The following is a 26,249-nucleotide window of genomic DNA, read 5'->3' on the forward strand; positions in this document are numbered from 1 at the left end:
TTATTGACTGCACTGGGCCTTCAAGAGTTTTGAAAATATACCACTTACATCTAAGAAAAGCACCAAAGTGAATGAAAAAAACTGTAAGCACAGAAGGAACACAAGCAGTTAAGTTATTTGAAGACTACCAGCTAGGTAGCTGCCATAGTTGTCAATAATAGTTGATGGTCAAGATGCTTCAAAACATCACAGCATATGCTTTCACATAATCAAGCTCTCAGAGTGCAAATCTATTCACTCTATGAGAGAAGCTTAAGCAATTTTCACCATGATGTGGTATGTCCTACTGTGCAGAGATATTCAACTTTCAATTGAAACCAATAGAGATGTTTCTCAGGCCAGGGACAACAGAGCTAGGAGGGGTAAGTAAGTAATGTGTGTGTGTTTGTGTGTGATTCAGTACCTGAGCATGCCCTTGTGTTCCTCATGCCACACCTGGATTCTCTCCTCCCACTGCTCCTTGTTGAGCTTGTGCTGGTCCAGGACCCTAAAAACACAAAGACAACATTATATGACACCATAAAAACATGAGAATATTCAGAGGTGCAATCAAAAGGTGTTATGTAGACTCTAGAGATGGTGGCGGCCTCACCTCTGAGGGAGCAGTTTTTCACTGGACAGGTATCCTGGCAAGTGAATATCCTTGTTGTAGTCGGCGTACTTGGCCTGCACGGCGTAGGAGGCCAGCAGCACAGCCGTCTCCGGGGGGCAGTAGATGTCATCGTTGAGGATCCCCTCCTTTACCTGCAGGAAGAAAAGTCTCTGGGTGGCCTCCTGGATCAGCTCCTCTGACACATCCTCAGGGAAGAACTTGGCCCGGAACTTGAACAGCAGTGGGCTCTCCTTCCTTACATCCTGGGCTGTCACCTAGGGTCAGGGGTCATAAAGATGAGTGGAGGCGCCAGGAGCAGTTTCTCTTTTACTTAAGGTGGCATGTAAGATTTGTTCACTATATCCTTGTTTAAATGGAGGTGCTCACCTTCTTATTGAGCTTGAGCCATGTCGAGAAACCCTTTGTATCCTGGTACTGCAGACCGAAGAACCACACCTCCCGCAGTCCGATTGTCTTCACAACCTTAGGACACACAATTTTTAAAAATCTAATCCAACTCTTAACAGGAGTTAACTGTGTTAAATTGTTTGAGAAAACAGTGTTACATGACATTCTTGTTTCAGGTCAGGTTTTAATTTAGGTAACAGTGCATGATGGTTGAGTCATTAATTGAAAATAATCTGAAGATTTTTCTATACAGTTACAGTGGGGAGAACAAGTATTTAATACACTGCCGATTTTGCAGGTTTTCCTACTTACAAAGCATGTAGAGGTCTGTAATTTTTATCATAGGTACACTTCAACTGTGTGAGACGGAATCTAAAACAAAAATCCAGAAAATCACATTGTATTTTTTTAAAGTAATTAATTTGCATTTTATTGCATGACATAAGTATTTGATATATCAGAAAAGCAGAACTTAATATTTGGTACAGAAACCTTTGTTTGCAATTACAGAGATCATACGTTTCCTGTAGGTCTTGACCAGGTTTGCACACACTGCAGCAGGGATTTTGGCCCAGATCCTTCAGGTTTCGGGGCTGTCGCTGGGCAATACGGACTTTCAGCTCCCTCCAAAGATGTTCTATTGGGTTCAGGTCTGGAGACTGACTAGGCCACTCCAGGACCTTGAGATGCTTCTTACGGAGCCACTCCTTAGTTGCCCTGGCTGTGTGTTTCGGGTCGTTGTCATGCTGGAAGACCCAGCCACGACCCATCTTCAATGCTCTTACTGAGGGAAGGAGGTTGTTGGCCAAGATCTCGCGATACATGGCCCCATCCATCCTCCCCTCAATACAGTGCAGTCGTCCTGTCCCCTTTGCAGAAAAGCATCCCCAAAGAATGATGTTTCCACCTCCATGCTTCACGGTTGGGATGGTGTTCTTGGGGTTGTACTCATCCTTCTTCTTCCTCTAAACACGGCGAGTGGAGTTTAGACCAAAAAGCTATATTTTTGTCTCATCAGACCACATGACCTTCTCCCATTCCTCCTCTGGATCATCCAGATGGTCATTGGCAAACTTCAGACGGGCCTGGACATGCGCTGGCTTGAGCAGGGGGACCTTGCGTACGCTGCAGGATTTTAATCCATGATGGTGTAGTGTGTTACTAATGGTTTTCTTTGAGACTGTTGTCCCAGCTCTCTTCAGGTCATTGACCAGGTCCTGCCGTGTAGTTCTGGGCTGATCCCTCACCTTCCTCATGATCATTGATGCCCTACGAGGTGAGATCTTGCATGGAGCCCCAGACCGAGGGTGATTGACCGATGATTCTTCCATTTTCTACTAATTGCGCCAACAGTTGTTGCCTTCTCACCAAGCTGCTTGCCTATTGTCCTGTAGCCCATCCCAGCGTTGTGCAGGTCTACAATTTTATCCCTGATGTCCTTACACAGCTCTCTGGTCTTGGCCATTGTGGAGAGGTTGGAGTCTGTTTGATTGAGTGTGTGGACAGGTGTCTTTTATACAGGTAACGAGTTCAAACAGGTGCAGTTAATACAGGTAATGAGTGGAGAACAGGAGGGCTTCTTAAAGAAAAACTAACAGGTCTGTGAGAGCCGGAATTCTTACTGGTTGGTAGGTGATCAAATACTTATGTCATGCAATAAAATGCAAATTAATTACTTAAAAATCATACAATGTGATTTTCTGGATTTTTGTTTTAGTTTCCATTTCTCACAGTTGAAGTGTACCTATGATAAAAATTACAGACCTCTACATGCTTTGTAAGTAGGAAAACCTGCAAAATCGGCAGTGTATCAAATACTTGTTCTCCCCACTGTATATAAAATAACTTCTACTGAGCTATGAATACAGAAGCATCTTAGCTTAGTACTTAGATATTCTACATATCTTTTCAATGAATACCTTGCTTGATTTAATTTTCAGCTTCAAAATAATACTGTATCAAATACCCATTTCAAAGCTAAAACTATCGACAATGCTAAAATAGTAGGCTAACTGTTTGAATTTTTAAACACACTGAACTCATTCACAAAATTGGATATAAATGCATAAATGCTGGCCTGAGGGATAATGCAGTTGCCAGCCATTTCCTAAGAGTAATTGCTTGGACCTACATGGTGAACAGCAGTTTAAACTTGCTCAACATAACTTAACTCCTCATGTTCTACCCTAGACATTGGTATTCTTTTTTGTTATATCAGTAGATAATTTCTCTCTCTCACACACACAAACAAACAGAAGATTTGGATCCATTAGGCTAACTAGTGAAAGACACCCATTTTATGTATTATCAAAATGTTTACTACATTGAAATAAGAATTGAGTCACACGTTAAACTTTGTGCTCCAGCATTTCTGCCCCATACAGCTCTCTATCTGATTGCCTGAGTAAAAATACAGTGGAAACTCTTATCTAATGGCTGTGGAGGGAGTCATCCAGTCCCCTGCCCAGACTGCCCACTACACCAACTGCCACTTATAGGGAGAGGTCTGTGGGCCATCCTGACACAGATATGTCAGGACAGCAAAGTCTACACTTCGTTTAAAAATCGATCATAATAAAAGTAATAGAAACAAAAAATCAATGTGATTATAAGCATTAAGTGAAATAGGGATGACAGGACAGCCATAATAACATTGGTGATGGATGCCTTGGGGGTGATTCAAAGAGTGTCTGGCCCCTCTGCTAAAACAATAGAGACATTCTCTGAGGCCAGGCTGGCCTGCCATACAGCCATGACATATTTGTGTCTGAGAGAGCCACCGTAAAACTGGTGGGACCACAACCTCTCCTCTCCTCACACAAACAGGCATGGCAGAAAAGCTTACGACGGCTAGGGACTGATGACCACTCATGCATTAAATTCCTTGGAGAAGACACATCTGCTGTGTTTACATTGGCTGTGTAAACAGCCTTGGGGAGGTGCTGTTAGGGGTGTTTCCCATTAAGAAGACAGTGTTTAAACACACCACCACTGCCTGCACATCACACCATCACCAAACTTCAGTTAAGGCAGTTTAGAATCATGATGTACACTATATATACAAAAGTATGTGGACACCCCTTCAAATTAGTGGATTCGGCTATTTCAGCCACACCCGTTGCTGGAAGGTTTATAAAATCGAGCACAAAGCCATGCAATCTCCATAAACAAACACTGGCAGTAGAATGGCCTTACTGAAGAGCTCAGTGACTTTCAACGTGGCACCGTCATAGGATGCCACCTTTCCAAGTCAGTTCGTCTAATTTCTGCCCTGCTAGAGCTGCCCCGGTCAACTGTAAGTGCTGTTATTGTGAAGTAGAAACGTCTAGGAGCAACAACGGCTCAGCTGCGAAGTGGTAGGCCACACAAGCTTACAGAACGGGACCACTGAGTGCTGAAGCGCGTAAAAAATGTCTGTCCTCGGTTGCAACACTCACTACCAAGTTCCAAACTGCCTCTGGAAGCAACGTCAGCACAAGAACTGTTAGTCGGGAGCTTCATGAAATGGGTTACCATGGCTGAGCAGCCACACACAAGTCTAAGATCACCATGCGCAATGCCAAGCGTCGGCTAGAGTGGTGTAAAGCCCACCGCCTTTGGACTCTGGAGCAGTGGAAACGCATTCTCTGGAGTGATGAATCACGCTTCACCATCTGGCAGTCCGACGGACAAATCTGGGTTTGGCGGATGCCAGGAGAACGCTACCTGCCCCAATGCATAGTGCCAACTGTAAAGTTTGGTGGAGGAGGAATAAAGGTCTGGGGCTGTTTTCATGGTTCAGGCCCCTTAGTTCCAGTGAAGAGAAATCTTAACGCTAAAGCATACAATGACATTCTAGACGATTCTGTGCTTCCAACTTTGTGGCAACACTTTGGGGAAGGCCCTTTCCTGTTTCAGCATGACAATGCCCCCGTGCACAAAGCGAGGTCCATACAGAAATGGTTTGTCGAGATCGGTGCGGAAGAACTTGACTGGCCTGCACAGAGCCCTGACATCAACCCCATTGAATACCTTTGGGATGAATTGGAACGCCGACTGTGAGCCAGGCCTAATCGCCCAACAACAGTGCCTGACCTCACTAATGCTCTTGTGGCTCAAATGGAAGCAAGTCCTCGCAGCAACGTTCCAACGTATGTGGCAGGGTCTACAGACAATCACGGACTACAAAAGGAAAACCAGCCACGTCGCCGACACCGACGTCTCACTTCCAGACAAGCTAAACACCTTCTTCGCCCGCTTTGAGGATAACACAGTGCCACCGACGAGGCCCACTACCAAGGACTGCGGCCGACGTGAGTAAGACATTTAAGCATGTTAACACCCGCAAGGCTGCCAGCCCAGACGGCATCCCTAGCCGCATCCTCGGAGCATGCGCAGACCAGCTGGCTGGTGTGTTTATGGACATATTCAATCTCTCCCTTTCCCAGTCTGCTGTTCCCACATGCTTCAAGATGGCCACCATTGTTCCTGTACCCAAGAAAGCAAAGGTAACTGAACTAAATGACTATCTTCCCGTAGCACTCACCTCTGTCATCATGAAGTGCTTTGAGAGACTAGTCAAGGATCATATCACCTCTACCTTACCTGTCACCCTAGACCCACTTCAATTTGCTTACCGCCCCAATAGATCCACAGACAATGCAATCGCCATCACACTGCCCTATCCCATCTGGAGAAGAGGAATACCTATATAAGAATGCTGTTCCTTTTATTTCACCTTTATTTAACCAGGTAAGCCAGCATTTACAACTGCGACCTGGCCAAGATAGAGCAAAGCAGTGCGATAAAAACAGTGTGTGCAAATGTAGTAAGTTATGGAGGTAAGGCAATAAATAGGCCATCGTGCAAAATAATTACAATTTTGTATTAACACTGGAGTGATAGATGTGCAGAAGATGATGTGCAACTAGAGATACTGGGGTGAAAATGAGCAAAATAAATAACAATGTAAATAACAATATGGGGATTGTCACGATCGTTGTAAGAGGCAGACCAAGGCGCAGCGTGATAGGCGTACATCTTTTAATGAGTACTTTACACCAACAACAAAACAACAAAACGATACGTGAAGTCTAAAGGTTCACCAACACAAACCTAATCAGAACAAGATCCCACAATCAACTGTGCAAAACAGGCTGCCTAAGTATGGTTCCCAATCAGAGACAACGAGCTACAGCTGCCTCTGATTGGGAACCACCCTGGCCAACATAGATCTAAACGATCTAGAATAAACACATAGAACAACTAAACATAGGAACTAACACCCTGGCTCAACATTAAAGAGTCCCCAGAGCCAGGGCGTGACAGGGATGAGGTAGTTGGGTGAGCTAATTACAGATGGGCTGTGTACAGGTGCAGTGATCGGTAAGCTGCTCTGACAACTGATGCTAAAAGATAGTGAGGGAGATAAGTGTCTCCAGCTTCAGAGATTTTTGCAGTTCGTTCCAGTCATTTGCAGCAGAGAACTGGAAGTAATGGCGGCCAAAGGAGGTGTTGGCATTGGGGATGACCAGTGAGATATACCTGCTGGAACGCATACTACGGGTGGGTGTTGCTATGGTGACCAATGAGCTAAGATAAGGCGGGGATTTGCCTAGAAGTGATTTATAGATGACCTGGAGCCAGTGGGTTTGGTGACGAATATGTAGTGAGGGCCAGCCAACGAGAGCGTACAGGTCACAATGGTGGGTAGTATTTGGGGCTTTGGTGACAAAACGGATGGCACTATAGCTATAGCATTCAACACCATAGTACCCTCCAAGCTCATCATTAAGCTTGAGGCCCTGGGTCTGAACCCCGCCCTGTGCAACTGGGTCCTGGACTTCCTGACGGGCCGCCCACAGGTGGTGAAGGTAGGAAACAACATCTCCACTTCGCTGATCCTCAACACTGGGGCCCCACAAGGGTGCGTGCTCAGCCCCCTCCTGTACTCCCTGTTCACCCATGACTGCGTGGCCAAGCACGCCTCCAACTCAACCCTCAAGTTTACAGACGACACAACAGTAGTAGGCTTGATTACCAACAATGACGAGACCACCTACAGGGAGGAGGTGAGGGCTCTGGGAGTGTGGTGCCAGGAAAATAACCTCTCACTCAACGTCAACAAAACAAAGGAGATGATCGTGGACTTCAGGAAACAGCAGAGGGTGCACCCCCCTATCCACATCGACGGACCCGCAGTGGAGAAGGTGGAAAGCTTCAAGTTCCTTGGTGTACACATCACTGACAAACTGAAATGGTCCACCCACGCAGACAGTGTGGTGAAGAAGGCGCAACAGAGCCTCTTCTGTTATGATTTAACTGGATAGAACCCAAATGCAGACAAGTACACCAAGCCAGAGAAGTTTTAACAGGTTTATTATAATGTTCAATAGTCCAGGTTTCCAATAAATGGGGAAGAGCAAGTCCAGGTTACAGGGAGGGTACAGATCCAGGTCAGGGCAGGTGTGGTACCGTAATGTCCTAGTGTCCGTGGTGAGTCCAAAGGAGAGGCCCGATAGTGGAGAGCAGGATGGTGGTGGCAGGAGTGAAGCGGAGGCAGGAGTCAGGTTCCAAATATATGGTTGTCTTGACTATGATCTGACGATGAGTGGAAAGTTTGACCGGGTCTTAAAGGCTGAGGTGATTATGGTGAATGAGCTGCAGCTGGAACCCTGACTCCCGCACACCAGACTTCACTCCTGCAATCAAGGACAGACAGAGGGGAGGGGGAGAGCAGAGAGAGAGCTACCTAGCAGCAGTAGGCCTAACAGTACCCCCCTCTACGGACGCCACCTGGCGGCCGACAGGGTTTATCAGGATGTAACCTATGAAACTCACGAACCAGAGCAGGATCCACAATGAAGCTCCTGGGCACCCAGGAACGTTCCTCAGGACCATAACCCTCCCAATCCACCAGGTACTGGAAACCACGACCCCGGCGGCGAACATCCAGAAGTCGCCGGACAGAGTAGACCGGACCCCCACCCACGATCTTGGGCGGAGGAGGGGGGACGAGAGGCGGGCCCAAAGGGCTAACCGACACAGGCTTAATCTGGGAAACATGAAAGGTGGAATGAACCCGTAGGGGAGGCAGGAAGCTGTAGCTTAACCGCGCAGGGGTTAACAATAGACAGTATCTTGAACGGTCCTATAAAACGAGGCGCCATCTTCTTCGACTCCACCTTCAATGGAAGGTCCCGTGACTTCAGCCATACCTCTTGACCAGGAGAGTAACCGGGAGCCTGGGACCGGTGACGGTTGGCTTGCCTCTGCATGTACGCCGAAGCTCGGGACAGAGCTACCCTGGCCTTCCTCCAGACCTTGCAGCAGCGGCGCATGTGGGACTGCACCGAGGGTACCGCAAGTTCCCTCTCTTGGGAAGGGAACAGGGGAGGTTGATAACCCAGAGCACACAGAAAAGGAGACAAACCAGAGGAAGCGTTAGTCAAGGTGTTATGAGCATATTCCACCCAGGGGAGCATGGAGCTCCATGACCCAGGGTTAGACCCAGTGACACAGCGAAGTGCGGTCTCCATCTCCTGGTTCGCTCTCTCGGCTTGCCCGTTGGTCTGGGGGTGATATCCAGAGGACAGGCTGGATGTAATGCCCAAAGCTTTACAGAAAGCTTTCCACACCTGGGAGACAAACTGGGGACCCCTGTCAGAGACAATATCCGTGGGTAGACCATGAGAGCGGAACACATGTTCAACCAAAATATCAGCCGTCTCTCTGGCAGTGGGCAGTTTAGGTAGGGCCAAAAAATGAGCGAACTTAGAAAAACGATCAATCACCGTAAGAATGACAGTCTTACCAGATGAGGGGGGAAGTCCAGTGACAAAATCCATAGCGATATGCGACCAGGGCCGGCTGGGTATAGGTAGAGGTCGTAGATGACCAGCGCTGGCCTGGGTGGAGTTTTTACTCGTGCACATACCGTACAAGCAGCAATGAAGGCTCGAGTGTCCGCCTCCATCGTGGCCCACCAGAACTTCCGTCGCACAAAGTCAAGGGTCCGCGAAACTCCAGGGTGACAGGTAAGGGGAGACGAGTGAGCCCACTGAAGTACCTGGGAGCGAGCAGACTCAGGGACAAACATCCGGTTAGGAGGACCCCTCCCAGGGTCAGCTTGATGATGTTGAGCCTGTCTAACAATCCCCTCGATGTCACATGTGATGACTGCAATACTGCAGGTAGGAGGCAAAATGGGTTCAGGGTTACTACCAGTATCAACAGCCGAATGAACACGAGACAGGGCGTCAGGCTTGACGTTGCGTGACCCAGGACGGTAAGACAGAGAAAAATTGAATCTCCCAAAAAATAGTGCCCACCTGGCTTGACGGGGGGTTGAGCTGCTTCGCTGACTGGAGGTAAGCCAGATTCTTATGATCCGTCCAAACGATGAAGGGTTGTTCCGCCCCCTCCAACCAATGTCGCCACTCCTCGAGAGCCAGCTTAACGGCGAGCAGTTCACGATTTCCAACATCATAATTCCTCTCTGCCTGAGAAAGTTTCCTTGAGAGAAAAGCACAGGGATGCAGTTTGTTATCTTCAGGAGAACGTTGTGACAACACTGCACCTACCCCAGTGTCGGATGCATCCACCTCCACGACAAACTGGCGGTCGGGGTCCGGCTGCATCAGAATGGGAGCCGAGGCGAAGCGATGTTTCAGTTCTTCGAACGCTGATTCGGCCCCTTCATTCCAAGCGAACGGTCGTGAGATGGAGGTGAGAGCGGTGAGTGGCGCCGCAATGCGGCTGTAGTCCTTGATGAACCTCCTATAGAAGTTCGCAAACCCCAGGAATCGTTGAAGATGTTTGCGGGTAGAGGGAGCTGGCCAGTCCGTGACAGCAGAGATCTTAGCTGGGTCCATCCGCAGCTCCCCCTGAGCTATGATGTAACCCAAAAAAGAGGTCTCAGACACATGAAATTCACATTTCTCCATCTTCACAAACAGTTTGTTCTCCAACAACCTTTGCAACACCTGGCGCACATGCAGTTCATGTTCCTGGGAGGACTCAGAGAAAATCAAGATATCATCCAGATAGACAAAAACAAACCGATTCAACATGTCCCGAAGGACATCATTGACTAGTGCCTGAAAAACAGCAGGGGCATTAGACAACCCAAAAGGCATAACCCGATACTCAAAATGTCCCAAGGGTGTGTTGAAGGCAGTCTTCCATTCATCGCCCTTACGAATGCGCACCAGGTGATACGCATTTCGTAGATCCAGTTTCGTAAAGATGGTAGCACCATGAAGGAGGGGAAAAGCAGAATTAATCAAAGGCAGAGAATACTTGTTCTTAATGGTGATGTTGTTAAGTCCACGGTAATCAATACAGGGTCTGAGGGTCTTATCCTTCTTAGCAACAAAAAAGAATCCCGCTCCTACAGGTGACGAGGAAGGACGCATAATACCTGCCGCCAAGGAGTCCCGAATGTAGTTCTCCATAGCCTCCGTCTCCGGCCGGGAGAGATTGTACAGGCGACTGCTGGGGAGCGGGGCTCCTGGCTGGAGGTCAATGGCGCAGTCGTAAGGCCGGTGAGGAGGAAGAGAAGTAGCTCTGTGTTTGCAGAAAACGGATGCCAGGTCATGATACACGTCAGGAACAGCAGAAAGATCCATGGACTCCAGTGGAGGTTGAGGCACAGTACTGGCAGGAGTCTGAGCAGAACACAAACAATTCACATGACAAAATGTGCTCCATGAAACAATGCTACCTGTCACCCAATCAATGTGTGGATTGTGTTTTATGAGCCAGGGGATACCAAGGACCAGGGGAGTCTGTGGGCAGTCGATAATATGGAATTGAATGTTCTCCTGATGATTTCCCGACACTCTAAGACAAACAGGAACAGTCTGATGGGTAATGCGGGTCAACAATTGTCCATTTAGACCCTTAGCCTGCAGCGGACAGTCCATAGGAACAGTCTCCAAATCCATTTGTTGAGCCCACTCTCTATCCAAAAAGCTTTGCGTCGGCACCAGAGTCAATCAGCGCACTAACAGAGAAATTCTGGGACAGCCACTGGAGGGATGCCTGAAGCAGAATGCGGGGAGAAGAGGAAGAATCCGCTGCTCGGCTCACCAAAACTTCTCCCATAAATGATGAGCCGGCCCTTTTCCCCGGACGAACTGGGCAGGAAGGAACGAAATGACCAGCTTCTCCACAATACAGGCAGACCCGAGCCTGAATACGACGTGCACGCTCCTCTGAGGACAACCGTGCACGACCCACCTCCATTGCTTCGGGTTCAGTGCTCCTCGTATCGACTCGGGAAGACACGGCTCTCTCCGTAGGGACGATGCAGGGAGGAGTTTGTTGATGACAGACAGGTTGCTTGGAACTAACACTCCTCTCCCGGCGGCGCTCCCGAATCCGATTATCCAACCTGATAGTGAGTGAAATAAGATTATCCAGCGTAGGCGATTCATCATATGACACCAATTCATCTTTTAAAGTCTCAGACAAAGCATTGATGAACACCCCTTGTAATGCCTCGTCATTCCAACCACTCACTGCTGCTAAAGTCCGAAACTCCACTGCCATCTCCGCCACACTGCGAGCCCCCTGCCGAAGAGAAAACAACCGTTTCGCAGCCTCCTTGCCTCGTACGGGGTGGTCAAAAACCTTCCTCATCTCAGTGGTGAAGGCAACGTAAGCGTTGCAAATGTCCGACTGACTCTCCCAGACCGCGGATCCCCAGGCACGAGCGGAACCGCTAGTAGAGTTGATAAGGTAGGCAATACGGGCTCTTTCTGAGGCGTAGGTGAGGGGCTGTTGTTCAAACACTAACGAGCATTGAGTCAAAAAATCGCCACAGGTTCCCATGTTCCCGTCATAGCGCTCTGGAGCAGGAACAAAAGGCTCTCTGATCTGGGCTGAAGGGGTAGTAAGGGCAGACACTTGATTGGTGAGTAATTGAACCTGATTAAGCAGCACCTGACTGTCCTCAGCAATCGTCTTAAACAGGGTATCATGTTGGCCAAGTAGAATGCCCTGATTGGCTATGGCAGTCCAAATTTGAGTGCACTCTGGGGTGGTATCCGAGCTACTGTCTGCTGGGTTCATGTTGGTCAGATCATACTGTTATGATTTAACTGGATAGAACCCAAATGCAGACAAGTACACCAAGCCAGAGAAGTTTTAACAGGTTTATTATAATGTTCAATAGTCCAGGTTTCCAATAAATGGGGAAGAGCAAGTCCAGGTTACAGGGAGGGTACAGATCCAGGTCAGGGCAGGTGTGGTACCGTAATGTCCTAGTGTCCGTGGTGAGTCCAAAGGAGAGGCCCGATAGTGGAGAGCAGGATGGTGGTGGCAGGAGTGAAGCGGAGGCAGGAGTCAGGTTCCAAATATATGGTTGTCTTGACTATGATCTGACGATGAGTGGAAAGTTTGACCGGGTCTTAAAGGCTGAGGTGATTATGGTGAATGAGCTGCAGCTGGAACCCTGACTCCCGCACACCAGACTTCACTCCTGCAATCAAGGACAGACAGAGGGGAGGGGGAGAGCAGAGAGAGAGCTACCTAGCAGCAGTAGGCCTAACACTCTTCAACCTCAGGAGGCTGAAGAAATTTGGCTTGGCACCTAAAACCCTCACAAACTTTTACAGATGCACAATTGACAGCATCCTATCGGGCTATATCACCACTTGGTACGGCAACTGCACCGCCCGCAACCGCAGGGCTCTCTAGAGGGTGGTGCAGTCTGCCGAACGCATTACCGGGGACAAACTACCCACCCTCCAAGACACATACAGCACCCAATGTCACAGGAAGGCCAAAAAGATCATCAAGGACATCAACCACCCGAGCCACTGCCTGTTCACCCCGCTATCATCCAGAAGGCGAGGTCAGTACAGGTGCATCAAAGCTGGGACCGAGAGAATGAAAAACAGCTTCTATCTCAAGGCCATCAGACTGTTAAATAGCCATCACTAGCACATTAGAGGCTGCTGCTGCCTATTGAAATCACTGGCCACTTTAAGAAATGGAACACTAGTCACTTTAAAAATGTTTACATATCTTGCACTACTCATCTCATATGTATATACTGTAATCTATAATATTCTACTGTATCTTAGTCCATGCCGCTCTGTCATTGCTTATCCATATATGTATATATTATTAAATTCCCTTCCTTTATAGATTTGTGTGTATTGGGTATATGTTGTGAAATTGTTAGATATTACTTGTTAGATATTACTGCACTGTCGGCGCTAGAAGCACAAGCATTTCGCTACACCTGCAATAACATCTGCTAAACACGTGTATGTGACAAATACAATTTGATTTGATTTGATCTAGTGGAAAGCCTTCCCAGAAGATTGGAGGCTGTTATACCAGCAAAGAGGGGACCATATTAATGCCCATGATTTTGGAATGAGGTGTTCGACGAGCAGGTGTCCACATACTTTTGGTAATGTAGTCTATTTCTAATGGTGTAATGTCAACGAGCGAGCACATGTTCACCAGGGGAAATTACTCTGCCCACTTGGAAAGCAAGTGCAAATGAAAAGTTAGCAGGACAAAGCGTGCCTTTATTGTCTTGGAAATGGAGTTCCTTTGTGCTGCCAGTGGATTCTATGACTAACATTCTGTCTGCAGCTGAGGAGAGACTAGAGACTACGCCATAGAGCACAGCTTGACTCAATGAGGAGAACAGTGAGAGAGTGAGAGTTCCTCTTAAAATAGACCCTCCACTCCTGTCCCACAACTGGGCTTCCATTTCCCTGCTTGCAATTTACACTGGTTGGCATTGGAAGAAAGCACAGCAAGAACATGTCATTTGCCATGTTTCAGTAGAGCAAGCAAGGTTCTTACCTGGTCGAAGAGTTGCTTTCCCGTTGTGTTGGGCTGGATGGCAAACTCCAACTCTGCATCCATTGTGGTAACTCGCACACTAATCTGTTGAGGAAACCAAAATGATAGAGTTAGTACGCTGTGACTGACAACCAATTAATTCCATCGAAATAGAAGTTACATGTGATGGTATAACTGATTTACAACATATTTGCTAATCAAATTAGATGCCTCTGATTGAGAATTTGAGATTGATTTGAGATTGAGAATCAATCTACATTATAGAGACAGTTATAGAGTTACTTAGAGTGATTTATGCTAATACAAATGTAATTTTTGGATTGATCAATGGGGAATAGGCCTTATAGGCATTAGCATGAACCATGATCTGCCTATGACCCCAGGCAGTAGGGTTTCACAGCAGGTCAGGAGTGCACCTACAAGACAATACAGAGCCAGGCATATAAGCACACTAACTTCGCAAAAACTATTTTTGATTAAACATTTTGGCAGAGTAACTTATAAATCAGAAACATCTCTTGAAATATTTATAGTTATAGCAGGGTGGACACACATACCTTCAGAATAAATGGTGTCCAGAATATCACAGTGGTTTGTAAACTGATAACTACGGAACAGATTAACGAGCAGGCAGCCAATGCATCATAGTACATCAGTTAGGTTCCAAATACTCCTTCGACGGCGGTAACCAAAAGCCATAATACAACAATTTTGACTGATACTCAACCACGACTTTTATCAAAGCAGTGTGAAACATTGTCTTCATTTGAGATACTTTTTGCATGTTCATACTATTCCATTAAATAATCTTTGGCTATACTCCTTTGAGACATAATTAATTTGCATGTTCATTTAAACTCCGTTACTCACTAGAGAGGGGAGGGTGGGACAGACAATAACAGTGTTTCAAAGGCATAGGAGAGAGGTACAGGCAATTGCACAAGGGGAATAAAAATATTGATCAGCCTCAAACCCTGAAAAAATTTAAATTAAAATAATGGCAGGAAACCTAATGAGGGAGGTATTATCACCTTATATTAGAAAAAGAGGCACACTGACTTTACAGAAACCAAAGGGAAAATATTTTCTCTTCATGATGCAATAAAACTTGTCCACTAACAGAAATTTGATAACAGAACTTTGAACAGAATTTATTGGGAGAAGATTTTACACAGAAGTAAAAACTCTCTCTATATAGCTACTATACTGACACCATGTCAAATGAAAGAGTTTAGCAACTGGACAATAGTGATAAGAATGAGTATACCTCTCTGAAAGAGTAGCTGCAGCAGAAATACTTTTTTGGTTTTAGCGTACCAAGGGAACATGTTTTCCCCCAGCTCTCTTTCTCTACCGAGCTGCTCCACTACAGGAAGTAACCACATCCTCTGGTAGCTGGGCCTCGCAAGGCGAGGGTGAGCCACCCAACATGAAGCTCGCTGAGACTACATCCTGTAATTCATCACATTGCTGCTTGCCTGCCTGCCTGCCTCTCAGAGATCCCTTCTGCTCAGTGATTACACCAGCACAATTTCTCTTTTAGATTTTTTAACACCCACACACACGTACATGCATGCAAAGAGGATAGCTCTCTATCTCACGGTTCTGCCCTCATTCGACATTTACAGTAGGCTAATATGTGATTATGATAAAACATTGCTCTTATACCTGTGCAGTAACACAGTAAAAACATTACCATTTAATAATAGCAAGCTCTGCCATTTTTGTAATTACACAAGTGGTATAAGGAATAGTAGCCTATTTAAAGACTGTGTTTTTACCTCAGGAATGTTGAAACATGATTAAAGACTATCTACAGATTCATATACAGTGGAGAGAAAAAGTATTTGATACACTGCCGATTTTGCAGGTTTTCCTACTTACAAAGCATGTAGAGGGCTGTAATTTTTATCATAGGTACACTTCAACTGTGAGAAATGGAAACTAAAACAAAAATCCAGAAAATCACATTGTATGATTTTTAAGTAATTAATTTGCATTTTATTGCATGACATAAGTATTTGATCACCTACCAACCATTAAGAATTCCGTCTCTCACAGACCTGTTAGTTTTTCTTTAAGAAGCCCTCCTGTTCTCCACTCAATACCTGTATTAACTGCACCTGTTTGAACTCGTTACCTGTATAAAAGACACCTGTCCACACACTCAATCAAACAGACTCCAACCTCTCCACAATGGCCAAGACCAGAGAGCTGTGTAAGGACATCAGGGATAAAATTGTAGACCTGCACAAGGTTGGGATGGGCTACAGGACAATAGGCAAGCAGCTTGGTGAGAAGGCAACAACTGTTGGCGCAATTAGTAGAAAATGGAAGAAGTTCAAGATGACGGTCAATCACCCTCGGTCTGGGGCTCCATGCAAGATCTCACCTCGTGGGGAATCAATGATCATGAGGAAGGTGAGGGATCAGCCCAGAACTACACGGCAGGACCTGGTCAATGACCTGAAGAGAGCTGGGACCACAGTCTCAAAGAAAACCATTAGTAACACACTACGCCGTCATGGATTAAAATCCTGCAGTGCACGCAAGGTCCCCCTGCTCAAGCCAGCGCATGTCCAGGCCCGTCTGAAGTTTGCCAATGACCATCTGGATGATCCAGAGGAGGAATGGGAGAAGGTCATGTGGTCTGATGAGACAAAAATATAGCTTTTTGGTCTAAACTCCACTCGCCGTGTTTGGAGGAAGAAGAAGGATGAGTACAACCCCAAGAACACCATCCCAACCGTGAAGCATGGAGGTGGAAACATCATTCTTTGGGGATGCTTTTCTGCAAAGGGGACAGGACGACTGCACCGTATTGAGAGGAGGATGTATCGCGAGATCTTGGCCAACAACCTCCTTCCCTCAGTAAGAGCATTGAAGATGGGTCGTGGCTGGGTCTTCCAGCATGACAACGACCCGAAACACACAGCCAGGGCAACTAAGGAGTGGCTCCGTAAGAAGCATCTCAAGGTCCTGGAGTGGCCTAGCCAGTCTCCAGACCTGAACCCAATAGAAAATCTTTGGAGGGAGCTAAAAGTCTGTATTGCCCAGCGACAGCCCCGAAACCTGAAGGATCTGGAGAAGATCTGTATGAAGGAGTGGGCCAAAATCCCTACTGCAGTGTGTGCAAACCTGGTCAAGACCTACAGGAAACGTATGATCTCTGTAATTGCAAACAAAGGTTTCTGTACCAAATATTAAGTTCTGATTTTCTGATGTATCAAATACTTATGTCATGCAATAAAATGCAAAATAATTACTTAAAAATCATACAATGTGATTTTCTGGAATTTTGTTTTAGATTCCGTCTCTCACAGTTGAAGTGTACCTATGATAAAAATTACAGACCTCTACATGCTTTGTAAGTAGGAAAACCTGCAAAATCGGCAGTGTATCAAATACTTGTTCTCCCCACTGTAAATGAGCAAAGTAACTGTTCATGTACAGAAAAACACTTGCAATACTAGCTTTGGGTTATTCAACATATACTAGTATTGGGTTATCTTAATCGTGATACCAAAACTGGAATTTGAAAAATCAACAATATTTGACTATATTTCTAGAAATTATTTATATAACAGCAGGCATCCAAAACCTGATGAGCTAGCCATCATGGATACCTCCGTCTAGACTACTACAGTGCATTCGGAAAGTATTCAGACCCTTTGACTTTTCCCAAATTTTGTTACTTTACAGCCTTATTCTAAAATGGATCTACACACAATACCCCATAATGACAAAGCAAAGATAGTTGTTTTGACATATTGAAAAATCACATTTACATAAGAATTCAGACCCTTTACTCAGTACTTTGTTGAAGCACCTTTGGCATTGATTACAGCCTTGAGTCTTCTTGGGTATGACACTACAAGCTTGGCAAACTTGTATTTGGGGAGTTCCTCCCATTCTTCTCTGCAGATCCTCTCAAGCTCTGTCAGGTTGGATGGGGAGCGTCGCTGCACAGCTATTTTCAGGTCTCTCCAGAGATGTTAGATCGGGTTCAAGTCCGGGCTTTGGCTGGGCCACTCAGAGACATTCAGAGACTTGTCCCGAAGCCACTCCTGCATTGTCTCAGCTGTGTGCTTAGGGTCGTTGTCCTGTTGGAAGGTGAACCTTTGCCCCAGTCTGAGGTCCTGAGTGCTCTGGAGCAGGTTTTCATCAAGGATCTCTCTGTATTTGCTCCGTTCATCTTTCCTCGATCCTGACTAGTCTCCCAGTCCCTGCCGCTGAAAATCATCCCCACAGCATGATGCTGCCACCACCATGCTTCACCGTTGGGATGGTGCCAGGTTTCCTCCAGATGTGACGTTTGGCATTCAGGCCAAAGAGTTCAATCTTGGTTTCATCAGACCAGAGAATCTTGTTTCTCATGGTCTGAGAGTCCTTTAGGTGCCTTTTGGCAAACTCCAAGCGGGTTGTCATGTGCCTTTTACTGAGGAGTGGCCTCCGTCTGGCCACTCTACCATAAAGGCCTGATTGGTGGAGTGCTGCAGAGATGGTTGTCCTTCTGGAAGGTTCTCCCATCTCCACAGAGGAACTCTGGAGCTCTGTCAGAGTGACCATCGGGTTCTTGGTCACCTCCTTGACCAAGGCCCTTCTACCCCGATTTCTCAGTCTTGGTTGTTCCAAACATTTTCCATTTAAGAATGATGGAGGCCACTGTGTTCTTGGGGACCTTTAATGCTGCAGAAATTTTTTGGTACCCCTTCCCCAGAACTGTGCCTTGACACAATTCCTTCAACCTCATGGCTTGGTTTTTTCTCTGACTTGCACTGTCAACTGTGGGACCTTATATAGACAGGTGTGTGCCTTTCCAAAGCATGACCAATCAATTGAATTTACCAAAGGTGGACTCCAATCAAGTTGTAGAAACATCAAGGATGATCAATGGAAACAGGATGCACCTGAGCTCAATTTCGAGTCTCATAGCAAAGGGTCTGAATACTTATGTAAATAAGGTATTTCTGTTTTTATTTTTAATACATTTGCAAAAATGTCTAAAAACCTGTTTTTGCTTTGACATTATGGGGTATTGTGTGTAGATTGATGAGATTGTTTTATTTTATCCACTTACGGCTGTAACGTAACAAAATGTGGAAAAAGTCAAAGGGTCTGAATACTTCCCGAATGCACTGTACATCATGGCCCAACAATCACAGCAGTCTTATAGCCAGTATGAACATAAAAGGAATGCAACAAAAGTGTGTATGCTGCCTGTCTTATATACTGTATGTTTTATGGTATACAAGCTTTCTCCTGTTGTGTACCCTAAACATATGTTCATCCTACGCTGTGAGAGTGATTAATACAGCTATATTGACAAGGCTCCATGTTCTCTTTCCTCTCAAAACTGTAAATGCACAATCAGCCAGCCTGTGTTTCAGTGTGTGTGTGTGTGTGTGTGGGGGGGGTGTAACTGAGCAGAGCTGAGGCCCACGCCTGAGCTGAGCCACAATAGCATGCATTATGTTCCAGCTGTGTGGCTGATTAGGGCTGCGTTCTTTCCCCTCTGTGTCAGCAGGCCCCGATTCGCTGGTCAGGCCACTTGTCACCCTGTCACTTCCTGTCATCACCGGCGGGCCGGTGGGACAGGGCAGAGGGCTGGAGAGGGTAAAGCTTTAGCTGGAATGAGGCCTGGCGGCGGCACACAGAGAAGAGGGCTGTATAGTAGAGCTGTGACTGGGCCAAGGTCTGTAGGAGCAGGAACAAACTAGGACCCAGACACATTCAGCCATCTATCTACAAGTGAATGGTACAAACCTTCGACATTGTTGGTTCCCAAACAAATACAACTTAACTTCAACAGTGCATATTTTAATTCCTTGTTTTCTTGATTTAACAATATCTGGGACACATTTCTCATAAAGGTTTTTACCTAAGCAATTGTGTATTTCTGAAAAAGGTAGAGCCCAGTTTTCTATGGAGTGGTTAGCTGGATGATGTTTAATAATTTCCCCTATCCATGTTTTGGCAACATGAACATAAACATTTGCCAGTGAAATTAAGCGTTAAGTGCATTTGCAGAGCATTGGGAAAGATTTCACTATGATTAAGATACAAGGCTATTCCATGAGTGATAACTTATATTTGTATACAAGTTAGGGCCTATAACTGTCTATTACATAGCTATTTATTTTATGGTATAAACTATGCACTGAGCCACACCACAAATGTGAGTTGAATCTAACTTCAGTGACTCTTTGTACTTTGTAAATTGTCACTACAAGATCCAGTAAGACATTAATGCAAGTAGATTTGCATGTAAGGCCCACATTGTGTCTGTCACCATGTTAAAAATGGATTTGTATTAATGATTTGATTAATCACCTAAATCATACACTATACTGTATATTTTCCCAGCCAACCAGACAGACTGCTTAACATGACATAGCCTACAGATTAGACATAATTTAATTGTGTAGTTCAGGCCAACAGGTCCTTGGCCGCCAGTCGTTGTTAAGAAGTGACTTTCCTGGGTAAAAATAGTTCATCTCTCACATGAAAAAGGAACTAAGAATGTGCAGTTCTGCTTGGTAAGGGTGGGTCTCGCATGGCCAGAGCTCGGAAAACTTCTCACACACTATTATTAGAACAGCAGCAAAACATCACTCATCATAACAGGACCAAGGATACATGTTAATGTTTCCATTTTGCCTTCTGAACATTCAATGCTTTTTCTGTCTTGTAAAGGGAATTTGGTCATACTGAGCAGCAAACAAAGCTATAACAAATCTTAGCTATAGACTGTATTTCAGTAAAGTATGCACACTTTACGTCAGCAAATTATTATAAACTGGGACACCAATCACTAGGAAAAAAAGACTTTTTTCTTTCCAACATTTCGGAATGCCACCTCCTTTAACTGTAACCCCTCAAGACATCGGTCTTTTCAATACAACAAAGCCAAAAAGCCAAATCTTTCACTGATATAATGATTGAAATACAAACAAATAAACTTTGAAGGGGAAGTGATGGATAATCCCTATACAGTACTATGTGGTTAGATTCTTGGTCACATATACTTTTATCTGTTTTGGAGGTGAATTTTAACCATTCACAAGCAAATTCCCATATACAAATGGAATACAATCAATTAGAAAAGTAATTATAGAATGTTTGAAGGTCAATAACATGAACAGGAAGATTAGAGGCACAAGCACTAACATAGAAGCTAAAAGCTCTCTCTTAATTCCACGAAATTCTGAGATTTAGGTTAGCCTCAAACTATTACCTCTCTTCTCCATAGAGCCAACATGTTCTAAAGTACCACTAAAGTCTGTTTTACAGAATCAATACAAAATGTTCAATTATGTAGATATCTTTTCAGATTGAATGTGTGAGTCTTCTATTAGATTCAAGTTAGTTAAACTCGCTGTACTATGACTTACCCTTTTTTCAAAACAGGTTCATGAATCACAGATAATGCCTCCTCTGTGTTCAAACATCTTAAAGCAACTACTTCAGTACATATTGATAAGGTCATTATCAGAATCATTATTGTTCATTACTAAGTAATACTGCAGTGCTTTATGCTAACCTAGAGTGAGATCCTATGTAAAAAAAAATGTAGTTTTGTTTCTAACAAACCTAATCTAAATCAACTCAAAAACACACAAAAAAACAACAAAAGACAACTCACTGGTTGGTTTTCTGCAGCCAGGGAGAGATGTTTCAGACCTGCCGCACAGTTATCCTCCATTTACGGGCTGAAGCCCCCAAAGGTTTGCATAATTTCTGCCTTTCACACACTCTACCGCCTGTAGTTTAGTTTATTACAAATTGTTCATCTCAGCTCTGCATTTACAGAGCTGCTTAATCCCCTTCTTACATACCACTGGTCTTTCCAATTCACTTGTTTCTGTTTCTTGTTGTTTGTGAAGAACTAAGGCTTTTCAGCTAACACAATTATACTCAAGCCAATATACTAGTTCACTTTATGGACGTTAAGAAGTAGAAATGGCTCTTGATTAGAATATTATATTTCTGAAGGAAAGCAACCTCACAGAATACCAACACATTTCTCAGTGATGTGTATAGTTATAGAGTCTAAAGGTACATCAAAAGGAATGTTAACCAGAGTGCAAGTAACTTTCCATTGATGAAAGGGTCTTATGAATGTAATAAGATGTTTTATTTGATGTAAAATAGCATATTATAACATATGTACTATAACATTATCTGAGTAATCTGTTAACGAGACAGGAGTCAATTTGGTTTCTGACATGGGGAGACCTGTAGAAGTGCTTAAAAACCTCAAGGGTCGTTTCACCTCAAAGCACAAGAAAGAGGATTTTGACACCCACCATCTCAGATTGTGCTGAAATAATTTCTGTAGTTAGAGACAGATAAGATTAGCATTCCTGAAACATTATTTTGTTGAAATATAATTTGATCTCTGAGAAATTAAGCTAATTGATTTGCACCCAAATTGGCCCATTTAATTTATAGGATTCATTTCATCTTAAATAAATATAGTACCTAACATCCGATTTGGACCATAAGTCTTCCCAACAATGAGTAAGACTTGAGGAATCCAATAAAATTACCAAAAAACACCCATGGACCCCCCACACCCCATGCCAAACCCACCCCAACAACCAGTATACAGTATCAGTTCTCTATGTCTGACAAATAGTATGGAGCTGCGGCTTGGAGGATTGGTTCTTCAGTTTATGTAATGTATTCCCTGTGAATCTGGTGATGGTTTCATGGAGGAACTGAATTGCTTTCATGGAGGACTGGCTTGACTTGTGAGGATGACCACACAATGTATTTTCATCATGAGCAAAAGCTGTTGGTTTTCTACCCAAAGTTGCAAAGAAAATGTTGTGGTCAATTTAATAAACACAAAAGACCAGCAACATTGATAAAAGGATGTAGCAGGAACAGCGGCACCTAGTGGGCAAAAACGGGTACTTTCACACTAATTTATGGTAAATAATGCAAGTGACTTCAATGGCTAATTTCTCTTAGCAGGGGGAAAAAACAACACCAGATTCACAGGAAATACATTACATAGGATGAAGAAGTAATACTCCAAGCCGCAGCTCCATACTACTTGTCAGACATAGAGACCTGATACTGTATACTGGTTGTTGGGGTGGGATTGGCGTGGGGTGTGGGGGGTCTGTGGGTGGCTTTTGATCATTTTATTGGATTCCTCATGTCTTACTCAATAGTAGGAAGAAGTTTGGTCCAAATCGGATGTTGGGTACTATAATTATTAAATATTATGTGAATCCCAATGAATCCCACCGTCACGTGAGCGTGATTTAAGACGTCTAACCCCTTTTAAACATTGTGTGTTTGACCTACAGACTTATTGGTTGTACCATTGGATTTGTCTATTTCTTCTGTATCGGTTGAGCGCTGAGGTAGAGAGGTGTTTGTGAGACAACGGCAGATCACGAAGGGGCCCAGGGCTGGGTCTTTTTTTACAAAAACGTCTGTAGAGTCAGAATGGTTTGAGCTAAAAACTATTAAGCTATCTATGATAAGCTGAGACACTCACGAACACGCACGTGTAACGTTTGCTCTATGACGCTCACAAGCTACACAATAATTGTTACAAGGTAAGGGGTTCTTCTACATAGAAATCATAGGAAATCTCAGGGCATAGTGTCATAATACTGTAATAAGCTCACATAGATGCTGTCAAACTCCAAACACAATTGTCACTGACTAGTTGGATATTAATTTCCCACTGAGCAAACAATTTATGTACTTACAGCATTCATATAAATTACTTTTTATCCGGTTTTTGCTTTGGCAGACCATGACTGCAACTGTTTATGTCAAATTGTTTTGTGTTCTACTTGTAACCCTGGCTGTCCTAAAAAGAAAATTGTAAAACACTTAATTGTGAGGCTAAATATAAGCGCTGAACATGCAGATAAATGAAAAGCCTGGGTTTTTCTGGGGTCTCTGGACTGATACGGTTAAAAGGGGCCAATTTGGTGGTAATCAATTACCTTAAAGTTATGGTACATAATGCAATTATTTCAATAAATAATGTTGCAGGAATGCTAATCTTATCTGTTTCTAACTACAGAAGCAATTTCAGAACAATCTGAGTGGTGGGTGTCATGGCTTGCTGAAATGACATAAAAAGACTCTCAAGTGCTGAAACGATGGCTGAGGACCATGCAGTTGCAGTTGTGCAGGGTGGAGAAGGGGGAGTCTGTGCTGTGAAACACCAAATAAGGCTTTCAGTGGCAGTGTCAAGAGACTGCAAGCCAGGAAATGGCTAAAAAGGAACTGACGTAATCTCAGAAACCTTGAGTCACTAGATTACAGTTCCTTGGGAAACTGTAACAATGCCAAAAGAAGCAAAGCCTACACTAATGGTAGGGGGACACAAGGATGACTTGTGTGAAAAGACATGTTAATACATATACAAAGATAACAAATAAATACAACTAAAAACTATAATATTCTCATGAGTTAAACGTCTTAAAGCTAAATGTCACAATACCACACTTTATTTTACTGTCATTACCTGAGGCGCATTTGATCGCAATGATTTTTTATGATATGTCTTACTTTTCTGTCTTCTGAATCATGTAGTAGGCCTTTGCTATGATGCTATACAGAGTGGCATATTCAATGTTCCTAATTTGATGTAAATACTTGATAAAGATAATGTAGAAATCAAATCAATTACAGATGCAATGCAATATAACATCAATAGAACTGATTCAGTGGATTCTACATTGAACTAAATTTCCCTGGGCTGGGCTATGTAGGAAATATCTAATCACACAGGCCTGGTAAACTTAGCCAAGGTTTGCCATAGATCAAACTAAGTACTATTAGATCCTGTATCTCCTTGTATAGACTACATTTTGATAGAGCAGATTGCAAGTGACCTGACCTGCATCATTCAATAGTAATCCTATAGGACAGACTCCCATAGGAGTCCACTGTTGAAGAGAGCATCTGTCAGGCTAGCTGTTGTACTACGGGGTAACACAAAGACAAACAACGTCAACGAATGGGCCATGGGAACATCAGGTAAACCTACTGCCAACGAAATCCGAACTAATAGGCCGCATTTATATGAATAATAACGTTTAAAATGTCTGACGTAATTGTTCATAAATTGGGATCGAGTTGATCTTAACACAACGCAGGCCCATTCAACTTCTTTTAAAGTTCATTCGGAAGCCAATCACGTTCCAGGAAGGGGGGATTGTCGATAGCTCATAGGTTGACACAAAATAACGGTTCATTGAATTGACACAAACCTAGGGTAACAAAAAAGAACGTTGGGCAACATTGTAAGCTATCTATCAATTCATTGAAATCGTTAATAAAACAAGTTTTGGAGATGCTTGAGACAATAAACGTTTCATTCATTTGATGCGCGCGAAACCTTTTCTGAACCTATACCCATAGGCTACTGTAGGATACAAAGTCAGACAAATTCAGTAGCTTCATTTAGTTTATTGTTTGGAATAGATCCTTATGAAAAAATATAGGGTAGTCAATCCAAACATTTTACCTTCTCCTATCATAGGCTAAATTATCTTTCTCGACCTAACAAGACCGGAATACATTTTGACCAGAGATGGCGTTTTAAATAACGTCTATGTATATGTGAATATTAGAAATAAGCTGTTCCCACACACTAAAAAATGCTACTCACCGTCTTTGGCATTTTTGCAGTTCTCTGTCTTTAGTCACTGATGTCAGGAATTGGACGATAATAACAATGGAGTCAACTAAAACTTTTGTCCATTAGATAAAGTGCGCAATCTGAAAAATCGTCCGTCACGTTTAGTTAATCTTTGATTTCAAACTTTTCCCACAACCTAAAGAAGGCTACTCGTATTTTACTATGTTCTTTGTTTCGCCTCAAAGTCGTGGTCCAGAGCTTGATTTCCTGCTAATGGCACTGTGACTGAAAAACCACACCCAACGCAATGAAGACATACTAAAATGAGTTTTCAGCAGACTCCGCCTGTATTCTCAATGACCCGTTATGCCTTTGTAAAACTCCAGTTAAACGTGAGCAGTTGAACTATACTGAACAAAAATATAAGCGCAACTTGCAACAATTTCAACGATTTTACTGAGTTACAGTTCATATAAGGAAATAGGTCAATTGAAATAAATAAATTAGGCCCTAATCTATGGATTTCACATAACTGGGCAGGAGCACAGCCATGGGTGTGTCTGGGAGGGCATAGGCCCACCCACAGGGGAGCCAGGCCCAGCTAATCAGAATGAGTATTTCCCCACAAAAGGGCTTCATTACCGACAGAAATACTCCTCAGTTTCATCAGCTGTCCAGGTGGTTGGTCTCAGACAATCCTGCAGGTGAAGAAGCCGGATGTGGAGGTCCTGGGCTAGCGTGGTTACACATGGTCTGCCGGTTGGACATACTGCCAAATTCTCTAAAATGATGTTGGAGGTGGCATATGGTAGAGAA

At 44.2% G+C, this 26,249-nt stretch overlaps 1 protein-coding gene across 1 annotated transcript in view; it reads right to left on the reverse strand.

Moving 5' to 3' along the window:
- Positions 1–25,772, reverse strand: part of LOC121579939 (moesin) — a 38,246-nt gene extending 12,474 nt beyond the window's left edge. Inside the window, exons 1-5 of the mRNA XM_041894947.2 lie at positions 25,464–25,772; positions 13,811–13,894; positions 980–1,075; positions 593–867; positions 404–487 (exon numbers count right to left, since the gene is read on the reverse strand). Of these exons, the coding sequence (XP_041750881.2) occupies positions 404–487; positions 593–867; positions 980–1,075; positions 13,811–13,894; positions 25,464–25,475 (551 nt within the window). The 5' untranslated portion in view covers positions 25,476–25,772. The remainder of the gene's footprint in view (positions 1–403; positions 488–592; positions 868–979; positions 1,076–13,810; positions 13,895–25,463) is intronic.
- Between the last annotated feature and the right edge of the window lie 477 nt (positions 25,773–26,249).

The sequence above is a fragment of the Coregonus clupeaformis genome, chromosome 13 (assembly GCF_020615455.1).
Source record: "Coregonus clupeaformis isolate EN_2021a chromosome 13, ASM2061545v1, whole genome shotgun sequence".
Taxonomy (NCBI): domain Eukaryota; kingdom Metazoa; phylum Chordata; class Actinopteri; order Salmoniformes; family Salmonidae; genus Coregonus; species Coregonus clupeaformis.